The following is a 15,129-nucleotide window of genomic DNA, read 5'->3' as shown; positions in this document are numbered from 1 at the left end:
GAGGCGCGGATTCTCTCTGGAATTGTCCTTCTCCTATGATAACAGCTCTCCTCTCTTAGTGGATCACTCACCACAGCGTACAAATACATGAGAGGATATCCAGCCTTGAAAAATCAAAACCAACTCCCTTGACCCACACCCGCCTCCACTCCCCTATTCTTTGGCTCCCATTTACAGCAATATGCTTAAAAGAGTTTATTTTTACTGTTCTGTGTTCTTTCCTCCCATTCCTTCTTGAACCTGCTCCAATCAGTTTTGTATCCTCATCACACCACCAAAACAGCTCTTCCCGAGTTCATCAGGGACTTCCACAATAGTCAATTCAAGGGCAACTCAGTTTTCTTTTTACTCGACCTTTTAGCAGTATTTAACGTGGCTTCACCCCCTCCGCCATTCTTGAAAAGGTTTTCACTTGGACTTTGGGACACCCATAGGACTTCTCCTGTCACTGGTTGTTCCTGCCCAGCCTGTCTTCCCTACCTCTCAATAGTCACGGGCACCGGGACCTATTTCCAGGACCCTTTCTCTCTATCTGCTCTTACTCCCTTGTTGATCTCATCCTATCTTGTAGCTTGAAACACATCTCTATACAGATAATGCTCAAATTTGCTCCTCAGCCAAAACCTGTCCCTGAAGCTCTAGATGCGTATTGATGTGGGCGGGTGTTTGTATATGCACAGAATATGAGACTTTTCCGGTTGGAAGTCTGATAGTTCCCTCATGCTAAACATGCCCTCTACCAAACTCGTGATTTTACTCCAGACCTGCTTCTCCTGCAGGCTTTCCCATTTCAGTTCATGACATCTGTGTCCTTTCAGTGCTGGCCAAAGACCTTGGTGTCCCTCTCTATTCCTCTTTCTTTCCTTCCCAAATTCCATGTCCAGTCATCATATGCTGTCTGCTTTACCTTCAGAGTGTCTCCCAAATCCCATTCACCTCTGTAAAGGTACTGTGTGATTTGGGCCCCCTCTCACCCCACTCTAGCCACACCTGGTCTCCTTGCTGACATACAAACACACTGAATGTGCTCCCCCCTCTGGACCTTTGTGCTGGGCTGTCATCGCACAGGTAACCAGATGGCTTGTTCTCACTTATTTTAGGTCTCTGCTCAAATATCACCTTATCAGAAAGACCTTTCTGACAATTCTTTATAAATTATTTTATGTAAAATATAATCCTGTCCCTCCTTATCCCTTTTACCTTGCTTTTTCTTTGTGGCTCTTATTACTGCCAGTTTATTTGCTTATTTATTGACTGTCTCCTTTGCCTAGAATGTCAGCTCTAGGGCAGGGATTTTGTTCTCTTTTATTGACTGCTGTGTCCCCAGCACCTAGAACAATGTGCCTGGCACACAATAGGTGATTACTAGATACTTGTTGAATGAGTGGAAGCATCACAAGAAACTGGAAACATTAGTTGCGTCTGAGGAGGGAACATAGTGGGGAAGGCATTGCTTTCCACCATTCATCTTTCTATATGTTTTAAAAGTTTAAAAAGGGGCTATAAAAAGTTAAATTTTGGGGACTTCCCTGGCAGTCCAGTGGTTAAGACTTTGGCTTCCAATGCAGGGGATGTGGGTTCGATCCCTGGTCAGTGAGCTAAGATCCTACATGCCTTCGTGACCAAAAAACCAAAACATAAAACAGAAGCAATATTGTAACAAATTCAATAAAGACTTTAAAAAAATTAAATTTTTATAAAGTTTTATAAATTTTTATAAGAAGGAGAACTTGGTTATTAACAGCATTGAATTCTGTTCAGAAGTCAAGATTGAGCCTGAAAGAGGTCTTTTGAATGGAGAATATGGAGGCTATTGGTGGTAGCCTTAGCAAGAGCTGTTGGGGAGGGTAAGGGGTGGAAGCCAGATGGAGCTGGCTGAGAAGTGAGGTGGAAAAGATGGTGGTGAAGAATAGATAATTCACTCCAGACGTTTGCAATGAAAAAAGGAGAGAAATCAGCGGGGAGGTAGTGGAGTAGACTGTGGGGACATGGAAGTATTTTTAACTTTGCTTTTTAAACCTTAAATTATTATTATTATTTCTTTTACGTTTTTATTGGAGTATAATTGCTTTTCAATGGTGTGTTAGTTTCTGCTTTATAACAAAGTGAATCAGTTATACATATACATATGTTCCCATATCTCTTCCCTCTTGAGTCTCCCTCCCTCCCACCCTCCCTATCCCACCCCTCCAGGTGGTCACAAAGCACTGAGCTGATCTCCCTGTGCTATGCGGCTGCTTCCCACTAGCTATCTACCTTATGTTTGGTAGTGTATATATGTCCATGCCTCTCTCTCGCTTTGTCACAGCTTACCCTTCCCCTTCCCCATATCCTCAAGTCCATTCTCTAGTAGGTCTGTGTCTTTATTCCTGTCTTACCGCTAGGATCTTCATGACATTTTTTTTTCTTAAATTCCATACATATGTGTTAGCATATGGTATTTGTCTTTCTCTTTCTGACTTACTTCACTCTGTATGACAGACTCTAGGTCTATCCACCTCATTACAAATAGCTCAATTTCATTTCTTTTTATGGCTGAGTAATATTCCATTATATATATGTGCCACATCTTCTTTATCCATTCAGCGGATGATGGACACTTAGGTTGTTTCCATCTCCGGGCTATTGTAAATAGAGCTGCAGTGAACATTTTGGTACATGACTCTTTTTGAATTATGGTTTTCTCAGGGTATATGCCCAGTAGTGGGATTGCTGGGTCATATGGTAGTTCTATTTGTAGTTTTTTAAGGAACCTCCATACTGTTCTCCATAGTGGCTGTACCAATTCACATTCCCACCAGCAGTGCAAGAGTGTTCCCTTTTCTCCACACCGTCTCCAGCATTTATTGCTTCTAGAGTTTTTGATGATGGCCATTTTGACTGGTGTGAGATGATATCTCATTGTAGTTTTGATTTTCATTTCTCTAATGATTAATGATGTTGAGCATTCTTTCATGTGTTTGTTGGCAGTCTGTATATCTTCTTTGGAGAAATGTCTATTTAGGTCTTCTGCCCATTTTTGGATTGGGTTGTTTGTTTTTTTGTTATTGAGCTGCATGAGCTGCTTATAAATTTTGGAGATTAATCCTTTGTCAGTTGCTTCATTTGCAAATATTTTCTCCCATTCTGAGGGTTGTCTTTTGGTCTTGTTTATGGTTTCCTTTGCTGTGCAAAAGCTTTGAAGTTTCATTAGGTCCCATTTGTTTATTTTTGTTTTTATTTCCATTTCCCTAGGAGGTGTGTCAAAAAGGATCTTGCTGTGATTTATGTCATAGAGTGTTCATGTGTTCATAGAGGTCCATCTCCCCCTTCACCTGATGGGTTTATTATTTCCTTTAAATTATGATCTGGCTGACTGAGATGCCCTTCATTCATCCTTCCTGTGTTAATCCAGTGCCTTGTCTGGGTAGCAGGGTAATAAGCCTTTGTTTTCAAGGTGCTTACATTAGAGTGTGGGGAATGAGTAAGAAAGGAAACAACAAGAACAAAATAATTTCAGCAAGTGATAAATGCTGGGGAGAAAATAAAACAGGATAATGCGATAGAGAGTGAGGGGGCATGGAAGTGGGGAGCCGCTCCAGTTTGCCTGGCAGATAGGGCCATTCTGAGGAAGGACATTTGAACTGAGACGAGAATGATGAGAAGCAGCCATCCATCCTGCCAGAGAGGGCAACCAACCATCCCCGTTGGCCTGGGCCTGAGAGATTTCTTGGGACATGGGACTTTCAGTGCTAAAACCAGGACAGTCTCGGGCAAACCAGAACTAGTCCAGTCCAGGAAGAGGGATCAGCAAGTATAGGCCTAGCGTACAGGCATTTTGGAGGGGCGACAGAAGGCAGTGCGGCTGAAAGTGTGGTGAGAAAGGGGGAGCACAGGCAGACCAGCCGGGGAGGTCAGTGGATGTTGAACCCTGTGGACCTTACCAGTAGGTTGGATTTTATTATAAGTGTGTTGGGAAGCTGCTGCAGGGTTTCAAACAGGGAAGGAGATGGTTTTATTTACATTTGTAAATAAATCATTGGCTGGTGTGTGGAGAGTAAAGCATATGGGGCCAAAGTGGAAATGGGGAGACCAGTTGAGAGGCTGGATGGTCATCGGGCTTGAGGTGCTTGGGCCAGGAAGGGAGCCAGAGGGAAGCTTCTCATCGTTACTAACTCTGTGCTGCTTCTTACTCCTCCCAGGCTCTTCCCCTCCTTTCTAAATCAGTAGTAGCTTTTTCATCCCAAAGAGCTTCTTAGCTAAGTACAGAGGTTCCCAGATTTACCACTTGCGTACCAAAGCCCAGTCTTCCTTGCTTCTCACAGGCGCTTTATCAGGTTTTCTTTTCAGTATTTTCGAAGCACTTGAACACAATGATACGATTTTTTTTCTTAAGCTATCTGCTGTCTTTCTCATAGGGCTAGTCTGGGTAATGCTTCTGAATGCCAAGTGATTGCTTTTTATCTGGATGCCTTTGAAGGGTCATATTTGGAGTCGTGCAACAGAACTAGAGCTATACTTGGTAAAGGGTAATCTAGCTGGGGTGTGTGTGTGTGTAAAATGACGTGGTAAGATGTGGACGTGTTAAATTTTAGGCGACAGAAGGCTGCTCCAGTCGAAATGCTGGGGAGTGGGAGGCAGTTGGAGAAGCGGCGCTAGATCTCAGTAGCAAGGCTGGGTCTGTATATAGAAACGTGGGAGCCACCTCGGAGAGCTGGTATTGGATTTGGGCCAGGGCACCGATTTGTTTACTCAGCAAAGCTTCAAGTATTTACTGTGTGCCTCTGAGTGCTAGAAATGTTATGGTGAACAAGGCAGGCAGGATCCTGGCTCTCAGGGAGCCAGTATTCAGTTGGGGCGGGGAAGGTAGAAGGTCAAACAATCAATGAATTAATGAGTAAAATAATTTCAGAGAATGGTAAATGCTGTGCAGATAAAACTGGGTGATGTGTTCTGGCTTGTGGGGGGTGGGTGGGTGGATGGAGGAGATTCCTCTTTAGATTGGTAATCATAGGAGGCCTCTTTGAGGCGGTGACATTTTACCTGAGACCCGAATGATGGGAAGGAACCAGCCACACATAGGAGGATCTAGGGACAGAATGTTTCAGGCAGAGGTCTTAGACACCAGAGGCTGGGTCTAACTCTAAGCAAACTCCCATTTAGGTAAGTGGAGATGGGAACCAGCAAATAAGAGGAGAACAAGGAGGGCAGGAACTATCTTGGCTTTGCTCATTAGAAGAGTCCCTTACACATAGGTAAGTGTTCATGTTAAAAAGAAACAAACTGGGATTGTGTTCTACCACTGAGACTGAGGAAGGACAACCTTAAGAGTTCTGGCAACCGTGGCACAACCTACACGGAAGTCAAGAAAAAGGTTGATTTTGGTTCTAGGTTACTCTCGGCCCATCAAGAATGTCCACTTGTTAGAGGGAGCTGAGTTAAGTAGCTGCAAAGTGTTAAAAAGCAGAGGGGAGGAAATAGAAACAGCATTTCGAACTCTCTAAGAAACTCATTCCCTTACCATTTGTGAATGTCTTGTAAAAGCCTCCCCCCACCAGGTCCAGCCCTTCCGGGAACCTCGCCTGGCTGTGCTCCTCAATTTGCTCTCTTTCTCTTGCCTCTTCTCTGATACCACCCTTTCACTTTGTACTTCTTTTTTGTTTTTTTATTTGCTTCTGGAAGCCTTGCCGCTTTATACTCCTGTTCTCTCTTATCTCTAGTCCTGCCCACCTTCGCTAGTGGCATCTGTTTCTGAGACTGCAGCCAGATCCAGGAGCCTGGGTCTGGAGGGGGCAGTGGGTACAGAGGCTGCATGAGATACATTTGGGACATTTGATAGTGAGTGGGAGTGGTGAAGAGGGATGGTATTGCAATGGGCCACCAAGGTTTTGTTTAAGATCCCGGAGGCCTGTGAATGCCTGACACCAGGAAATCAGAGAGGGAGACCTTGAGCGTGAAGGGGCAGATGGGAGATAACTGAGGGAGCAGTTAGAGAGGAGGCAGAGTGCTTCTTCCTTAAGTAACATGAGGTGAAGTGCTTCTTCCTCTGAGTTAAGAGGAAAGGAATAGGGCTTCCCTGGTGGTGCAGTGGTTGAGAGTCCGCCTGCTGATGCAGGGGACACCGGTTCGTGCCCCGGTCCGGGAAGATCCCACATGCCGCGGAGCGGCTGGGCCCGTGAGCCATGGCCGCTGGGCCTGTGCGTCCGGAGCCTGTGCTCCGCAACAGGAGAGGCCACAACAGTGGGAGGTCCGCGTACTGCAAAAACAAAAAAGAGGAAAGGAATAAATGAGGCTGAATACAAAGATTCTTGAGTGGGAAGAGAGATGAGTGGGAGCAGCTTACAGTAAGTGGTCTGGATCTTTTTAGCAATAAAGAAAGCCAGGTGGTCTGCTTAAAGCCAAGCTCAAAATTTGGTGAAGGAATTTTGGAATCACCACTCCAGAGATTTTTCTGGGGAATAATCAAGTGATGAAGGAAGAACTGCCAAGTACCAGCAAGGATCCAGTTGAAGCTGGCGTATATTTTTAGCAGACAAAGTCTGCCTTTCTCCACGATTGCTCTGCCAATACCCAAGCAGCTGGGGCTAGTGTTGACTGCTGTTAATACAGAGTTTGGATTTTAGCCAATTATATTTCAAGAAGACATTATCCTCATAGTTGTACTTAGTGGTAAATCAAGATCTGATTGACTTGTTTTCCTCTCATCTTACTTGTACCTGTCAGAAGTTTGTAATTAGTGAGAGCTGCCTGTGGAATTCAATATAAGGAATTTTAATCAACAGCCTTCCATAGAACCTATTAAACTTAGCTCATTACTTTTAAAATCTGGGCTATTATGAAAAATGAAAGCTCTCAAACTTCTTGTAGGCTTCCTTTTGTTCTCAGTTTCTGTAGAGCAGTTAGGTTTTGAGGTATACACCTACTCAGGTACAATTTTGGGAAATGTTTTTGAGTAACCAGATGACAATAATACACTTCTCAAGTAGAAATTTGCTAAATGAATGGAAACAGATATCATTTAAGGACCTCTTTTTCTTTAAATATTAGGTTGAAAATGGTGTATTTGTAGCCAACCCGCTTCAGGAACGCACAATTCTAATGAGAAAAGAGGGCGAATCTGCAAAAAGCATTAATGAGATGCTTCTGAGCAGACTTTCACGCTACCGAGCCTCGCCATCCGCAACGCTGGCTGCCCTTACCGGCTCCACCATCTCCAACACCCTGAAAGAGGACCAGGCAGGTAGGCTGCCCTTCGCTTTTTCAGCTATATATATTTTTAAGACCTTATTTTTTAGAACAGTTTTAGGTTCGTAGCAAAAGTAAAGGAAGGTGCAGATTTCTCGTCTACCTCCTGCCCCCACACATGCACAGCCTCCCTTATTATCAACATCCCCACCAGAGTGGTCCGTTTGTTACAACTGATGAACCCACCCTGACACATCATAATCACCCAGAGTCCATAGTTCACCTTAGGGTTCACTCTTGGTCTTGTACATTCTGTGTGTTTGGACAAATGCATAATGACATGTGTGCATTATTATGGCATCATATACAGTGCTTTTATTGCCTTAAAAATCCTCTGTGCTCTACCTGTTCATCCCTCCCTACCCCCCAAGCCCTGGCCACCACTGATCTTTTTATTGTCTTCATAGTTTTGCCTTTTCCAGAATGTCATGTAATTGGATTTATACAGAATGTAGCCTTTTCATATTGGCTTCTCTCACTTAGTAATATGCCTTTAAGATTCCTCCATGCCTTTTCATGGCTTGGTACATTCAGCTTGTGATTAGTGCATGCTGCCTGTGGAATTCAGGCAATACTTGTTATTGAGCATTTACAGTGTGCCATACAAAGCACTTTGCTTTACGTAGTTCACCGTTTTTAATGTCCTTCCAGTCATTTTTCATTTTTTTTAATTCCAAGCTAATACATACTGTTGGCTGTGGACATGAATTAGCATGAATCTGTAATAATTCAAAGCAGCTCTGTGTTTAATGGTAAATACCTTATCATTACTGTTAGTATAAACTGTTTTCACATTTAGCATCTGCTTCATGAATGTAAAAAACTCATTTAGCATCATCTTCACTAAATACATTCTTTTTTTTAACATCTTTATTGGAATGTAATTGTTTTACAATGTTGTGTTAGTTTCTGCTGTGTAACAAAGTGAGTCAGCTATATGTATACATATATCCCCATATCCCCTCCCTCTTGCATCTCCCTCCCACCCTCCCTATCCTACCCCTCTAGGTGGTCACAAAACACCGAACTGATCTCCCTGTGCTATGCAGCTGCTTCCCACTAGCTATCTATTTTATGTTTGGTAGTGTATATATGTCAATGCCACTCTCACACTTCGTCCCAGCTTATCCTTCCCTCCTCCCCCGTGTCCTTAAGTCCATTCTCTACATCTGCGTCTTTATTCCTGTCCTGCCCCTAGGTTCATCAGAACCATTTTTTTTTTGACTCCATATATATGTGTTAGCATACGGTATTTGTTTTTCTCTTTCTGACTTACTTCACTCTGTATGACAGACTCTAGGTCCACCCACCTCACTACAAATAGTTCAATTTTATTTCTTTTTATGGCCAAGTAATATTCCATTGTATATATGTGCCACATCTTCTTTATCCATTCATCTGTTGCTGGACACTTAGGTTGCTTCCACGTCCTGGCTATTGTAAATAGTGCTGCAATGAATATTGTGGTACATGATTCTTTTTGAGTTATGGTTTTCGCAGGGTATATGCCCAGTAGTGGGATTGCTGGGTCATATGGTAGTTCTATTTTTAGTTTTTCTAAATACATTCTTGACCAAGAAAATGAGAGGCAAATCTTCCACAACAGAGGTTGCTTTTTCTGGAATTTGGCATTTAGTGTTTGCACTTTAATATTTGAAAATAGTATGTTTACAGAGTTTGAAAGTGAAAACAATATAAAAGGTATATGCAGAGAAATCTTACTCTCGTGTCCTGGTATATTCAGTATTTGCCCCACCCTACCCCCTATAGGTAGCTCTATTTATTTGTTTATCCTGTCAGAGTTTTTTTATGCAAAGAGAAATTAAATTAATTTAGAAAGACAAATTTATGTATTTTTATTGTCCTTCTTTTCTCAATAAAAGGTAGCCTTCTAAACACACTGTTCTGTACTTTTAAAGCAGGAATTCTTCATGGGGATAAGCCTTTCAGAGGTTCATAAATATGCTCTCCCAAAGTTTTAAATAACATATGTATCATCATAATTTTTATCAGATGTTCAAGGCCATTTATGACCCCCCCAAAGTCAAGAACCATTATTCTTGAGGAGTTTTCATATTACATACCAACTACATGAATTTATAACAAATCATGACCTGTAGTAAAAGATCAGGCTAGAAAAAGAGCCATGTATAGAAAAATGAATCTGAATTAATATATGTTTAATGAACTTAATGCAGTTTTATGCTTTAATCCTTTTATATATTGAAATGTTAGGAAGAGAAAATATTTGTGATTAATTCATTGTGAGACTATCAAATTTTAAATACTTATTAGTCCGTATTAGAATTTAAGGATAGTATGTTACTTCCACAGGTCTCCATTGTATCAAATGTAAGTAGGGAATTTATGAATAGTTGTTATAACTTGGGTATGTGGATAATTTGAATTATAGGAAATAGTTTGTAGAGGACAGTCCTATTACCTAAATAAACATTTTCCTGACAAGCTGAAGGCTTGATCTGGATTTGTCCCTTGGGAGAAAATTGAATACTAGCCTGCACAATAGAAATACTAAAAGGATGTTTGTTACATAAGAAAACATGGGTGATATCAGAAAGTGGACTCAGAAGGCAAGGGTATATTTAGAATCCTGTGAAAACTGGTATCTGTAACTCTAAACATGTGATTTCGCTCATACTTTTATGCACATTCTCTATGTATTCATTTAACCTGAGGTTGCTACATAAAAATTCACCAGTTATAGGCTAAGTGAACTTTTGACAATTAATTCAACATTCAGCGGGTCTAGGATTTTTAATTCTGTGATAAACTAATACCTATTACCATGTTAATAAGAGTATGTATATTAAAAACATCTTGGTGAAAACCACGATTGTGTGGTTATGCTCTTTGTGTGGTTATGCTCACAAAGTTGCTAGTTTTTCAGTCGTTGCCCCTTTTGGGTTTCTTACTTATGGAAATTTATGCTACTGGATTTATGTCCTAAATGAAAAATATACTTGTTGGCGGCTTGGAAGTTTAAAAAATGGAGCTTTTTAGAACCACAGGCATTCAAAGCAAATGACAGATTCGGTTTCACTTGTCTAATTTTTCTAATCTAAACCATCTAAAGATAATTTTATGTCTATGTAGGCAGTCATATTTTATACCTTGACAGCTTCCTAGGTAAAGCACTCTTTCTGTTGCCATCGTCAATCTTCACTGGACTAATATATAGAAAATCGTTAAATTCACCCTACATTTTCAGATCTGCCAGTGAGTAAGGGAAATTAAAGTACATTTTATATCTCTTGATTAGATACAATAATTATTTTCCTAATGATAGTTTATGTCACTGACCCTAAAAAAAAGAAAATACATCATGGGTTATAAATTCTGTGGACATAAAGTTATTTTGTGATAGACATTGTGAAAGCTTTTATTAACTAGTTATGGGTTGAAATTTCTAGTAGATTCCATGTTCAGAGCTGTTTATAATAAATTTAATATCACAAACCTGTTAATAATTTGTTCTATATAAAATGAAAAGATCTCTACTGGAGCACAGTTTCCTAGGGGGAAACATAAACAGTAGGATTCTTCTTTTATTTTGAGATTTAGTCCATGTGAGGGTTCATTCTTTTGAAAGATCTTTATGTTATTTATTTATTTATTTATTTTAACATCTTTATTGGAGTATAATTGCTCTACAATGGTGTGTTAGTTTCTGCGTTATAACAAAGTGAATCAGCCATACATATACATATATCCCCATATCTCTTCCTTCTTGCGTCTCCCTCCCACCCCTCTAGGTGGTCACAAAGCACCGAGCTGATCTCCCTGTGCTATGTGCTGCTTCCCACTAGCTATCGATTTTACACTTGGTGGTGTATATATGTCCATACCACTCTCTCACTTTGTTCCAGCTTCCCCTTCCCCTTCCCCGTGTCCTCAAGTCCATTGAAAGATTTTTAAAAGACATAAGGACATATTGAATACTGGGAACACCTTTGAGAAATGTTCAGGTCATGTAACCAGGAGGCTTGGGACCAGGCTGTGGAGACAGAAGATCATTATTTTGCCCTTAGCTTATTATTTCTTGCTCTGTATTTTGAGTCTGAGTATATTATTGTTAGAATTGGGGGCCCCTTTGTTATACTCTAATTTGGCTTGGTAGTCAAATTAATCTGTGTGTCAACTATTTCTGCTCACCATTTTCATTCCTTTTTACCAGCGAATACTAGCTGTGGCCTTCCTCTAAAAATGCTTCGGAAGACGCCCATTTACACCTGTGGTACATACTTGGTGATGCTGGTCCCACCTCCAGGGGGATCAGGCAGCTCTGCTACCCGGTCTCTTTTTGGTGGAACAAGTGGTTTGTCATCTTTAAAAAGTAAGTGAACTTTATTTGTGGCTCTTTTCCCAATTTGTCCCTAACTTTGAAATTTAAGGTTTTTCCTAATAGTGATTTTACACTTGCTCTGATTACAGATGCTCTTTGATAACAACAAAAAACCTTATCAGTATAGTTATAGGCTAGGAGGAATTAAAAATAGAATTTTTGAAAGTGGTATAATAGTACACTTCTGAGAACTATTGTCCTGTAAAATTACTAGAAATAAAATGAGGTCAGGAAGATTTTAGGAAATAATCTGTTGCCACTTTATTTACTGACACTGCAAGAACTCTACCCACTGGAGAGCTATGAAAATACGTCTGTGAAATACCTCCATTTTAGAACACATAAAAATGTATATGATACAAAATAATATATGCAAAAATTCATTACTGTTAAGTGTGTTAAGTGTACATGTATATATTTTTTATGTATTTCTTTTTTTTTTAACATCTTTATTGGAGTATAATTGCTTTACAATGTTGTGTTAGTTTCTGCTGTATAACAGAGTGAATCAGCTATACGTATGCCGCCGCATAGCACAGGGAGATCAGCTCGGTGCTTTGTGACCACCTAGAGGGGTGGGATAGGGAGGGTGGGAGGGAGACGCAAGAGGGAGGGGATATGGGGATATAAGTGTACATATATTTTTATGAAAGAGGGAGGCATACTATAGTAATTAAAGCAATGTGATTTTGGCTTCAGAGTGGACAAATAGTTAAATTGAAAATAATATAGGGCTTCCCTGGTGGTGCAGTGGTTAAGAATCCGCCTGCCAATGTAGGGGACACAGGTTCAAACCCTGGTCTGGGAAGATCCTACATGCCACGGAGCACCTAAGCCCGTGCGCCACAACTACTGAGCCTGTGCTCTAGAGCCTGTGAGCCACAACTACTGAGCCCGTGTGCCACAAGTACTGAAGCCCATGTGCCTAGAGCCCATGCTTTATAACAAGAGAAGCCACCACAATGAGAAGGCTTCACACTGCAATGAAGAGTAGCCCCTGCTCTCCGCAACCAGAGAAGAGCCCTTGGGCAGTAGCAAAGATCCAAGTCAGCCAAAAAATAAATAAATAAATAAAATAAAAATAAATCAATTAAAAAAAAGAGAAAATAATATAGAATAAAAAAATGTTCCTTTTACATTGCCATTTTCTGTCTTTCTTACCTTAGGGACCTCATTTAACCCCTCTGAGCCTCAGTTTTCCCATCTGAAAAAATAAAATGCTAATAGTATCTCACATCATTGTTTGGTGATCATATGCAATAAAGTATGTTAGAGTATTTCTAAAAACAAAAACAAACCCCAAATATTCCTTTTATATATGGTAACACCTTTTTTTTAACATTCCTTTTTTCCTTAAAGTTTGTTTAGGCACATAAAATTAAAATGTTTTAAAATCAGTTTACTTATTTTCATTTTCCAAAATTTCATATTCTGTCTTTTAAAAATAATTTGCTTTTTTTTTTACATCTTTATTGGAGTATAATTGCTTTACAATGATATGTTAGTTTCTGCTTTATAACAAAGTGAATCAGTTATACATATACATATGTTCCCATATCTCTTCCCTCTTGCGTCTCCCTCCCTCCCACCCTCCCTATCCCACCCCTCTAGGTGGTCACAAAGCACCGAGCTGATCTCCCTGTGCTATGCGGCTGCTTCCCACTAGCTATCTATTTTACGTTTGGTAGTGTATATATGTCCATGCCTCTCTCTCGCTTTGTCACAGCTTACCCTTCCCCCTCCCCATAATTCCATTGAAGGATTATATTTCACATTTAGATGTTTAAAAAAGCATTTCTTACCCAAACTTTAACCTGCAGATATAAATTTAACCTCAACAGCTTAAATAAAACCATTTATCTAGTATCAACTTAACTTTTAGGCCATTTCAAGTAGTGCACGTGTTTGGGATTTAGATACTCATAACAACTCCAAAACTGTTTTGTCTTTACTTTTTAAAAATTTATTTAAATATTTATTTTCTTTATTTGGTTGCACCAGGTCTTGGTTGCAGCAGGTGTGCTCCTTAGTTGCCGCTGGCTGGCTCCTTAGTTGCGGCCAGCAGGACCCTTAGTTGCAGCCAGTGGGCTCCTTAGTTGCGGCTCGCTGGCTTCTTAGTTGCGGCACATAGGGTCCTTAGTTGCAGCAGGCGGGCTCCTTAGTTGTGCTCGCAGGCTTCTGAGTTGCAGCTCGTCAGCTCCTTAGTTGTGGCATGCGAATTCTTAGTTGCGACATGCATACAGCATCTAGTTCCCTGACCAGGGATGGAACCTGGGCCCCCTGCATTGGGAGCGCAGAGTCTTAACCATTGCGCCACCAGGGAAGTCTTTTTTGCTTTTAGAATCAAATGGGTTAGACTTTTTCTCAACAGCCTGTTTTCTCTAATATGTGACCAGGATGCCTCCTTTAGCCCTCGGGTAAATGATGTAAATTTACTACTCACTTCAAAAACAAAAAACAGCTTTATTGAGTTATAACTTACATACCATAAAATTTACCCCTTTAAAGTATGCAGTTCAGTGGTTTTTAATATATTCAGAGTTGTCCAGCCATCACCACAATCTAATTCTAGAACATTTCCATCACTCTAAAAAGATACCACATACCCATTAGCAGTCAGTCCCTTTATCCCCCCCTTTCCCCAGCCCCTGGCATCCACCAATCTACTTTCTGACTCTATAGATTTACCTATTCTGGACTTTTCAAATATATGGAATTATACAATATATGTGCTTTTGTGACTGGCTTTTTTTTTTTTTTAAGCGTAATGTTTCCAAGGTTCACCCATGTTGTAGCACAAATCATTACTTCGTTTCTTTTTATGGCCAAATCATACTTGATTGTATGAATATAATCCATTGACATTTGAGTTGTTTCTGCTTTTTGACTGTTTTGAATAATGCTGCTATAAACATTCATGTACAAGTTTTTGCGTAGACATGTTGTCATTTCTCTTGGGTATATGTGTAGGAGTAGAATTCTGGGTCATGTGGTACCTGTATGTTTAAGCTTCGGAGGGACTGCTAAACTGTTTTCCAGAACGGCCGTACCATTTTAGAGTCTCATTAGCAATGGCTCCAATTTTTCCACATCCTCTCTGACATTTGTTATTTTTCTTTTTTTTTTTAATAGCTGTACTCCATAGTGGGTATGAAGTGGTATCTCATTGTGGTTTTGATTTGCATTTCCCTAACAACTAATGATGTTGAACATCTTTTCTTGTGCTGATTGGCCATTTGTATATGTTCTTTGGAGAAATACCTATTCAAATCCTTTGTCCATTTTAAAATTGGGTTATTTGTCTTTTTATTCACCATTAATCATCTGAAACTCTTTTTTAGTCTTTTTGGCATGGTTTTTTCCACTCACCTGAGATTAGCCCCATTTGATTAAAACAGGCCTTCACGGTGCCATTTTTTTCATGAGGATATAGCTTACCCAGTGATTCTATTTTAGACCAACAAATAAATAAATGCTTAAATTTCTTTATGTCCTGTTCCACATTGATCACTGTGGTGGCTACTCAGTGAGTGGGAAAAGTG

The 15,129-nt window shown here is 40.3% G+C and overlaps 1 protein-coding gene across 2 annotated transcripts in view; it reads left to right on the top strand.

The window, feature by feature from the left end:
* Positions 1-15,129, top strand: part of HECTD4 (HECT domain E3 ubiquitin protein ligase 4) — a 190,938-nt gene that overhangs the window by 64,337 nt on the left and 111,472 nt on the right. For both annotated transcript variants that reach the window (XM_082853292.1, XM_082853291.1), the window contains exons 8-9: positions 7,027-7,219; positions 11,420-11,578. In XM_082853292.1, coding sequence (XP_082709418.1) covers positions 7,027-7,219; positions 11,420-11,578 — 352 coding nt within the window. The remainder of the gene's footprint in view (positions 1-7,026; positions 7,220-11,419; positions 11,579-15,129) is intronic.

Source organism: Leucopleurus acutus (assembly GCF_964270905.1).
Source record: "Leucopleurus acutus genome assembly, chromosome: 13".
Classification (NCBI taxonomy): domain Eukaryota; kingdom Metazoa; phylum Chordata; class Mammalia; order Artiodactyla; family Delphinidae; genus Leucopleurus; species Leucopleurus acutus.
Note: the sequence above shows the minus strand (reverse complement) of the source record. Positions and strands in the feature narration are given on the sequence as shown.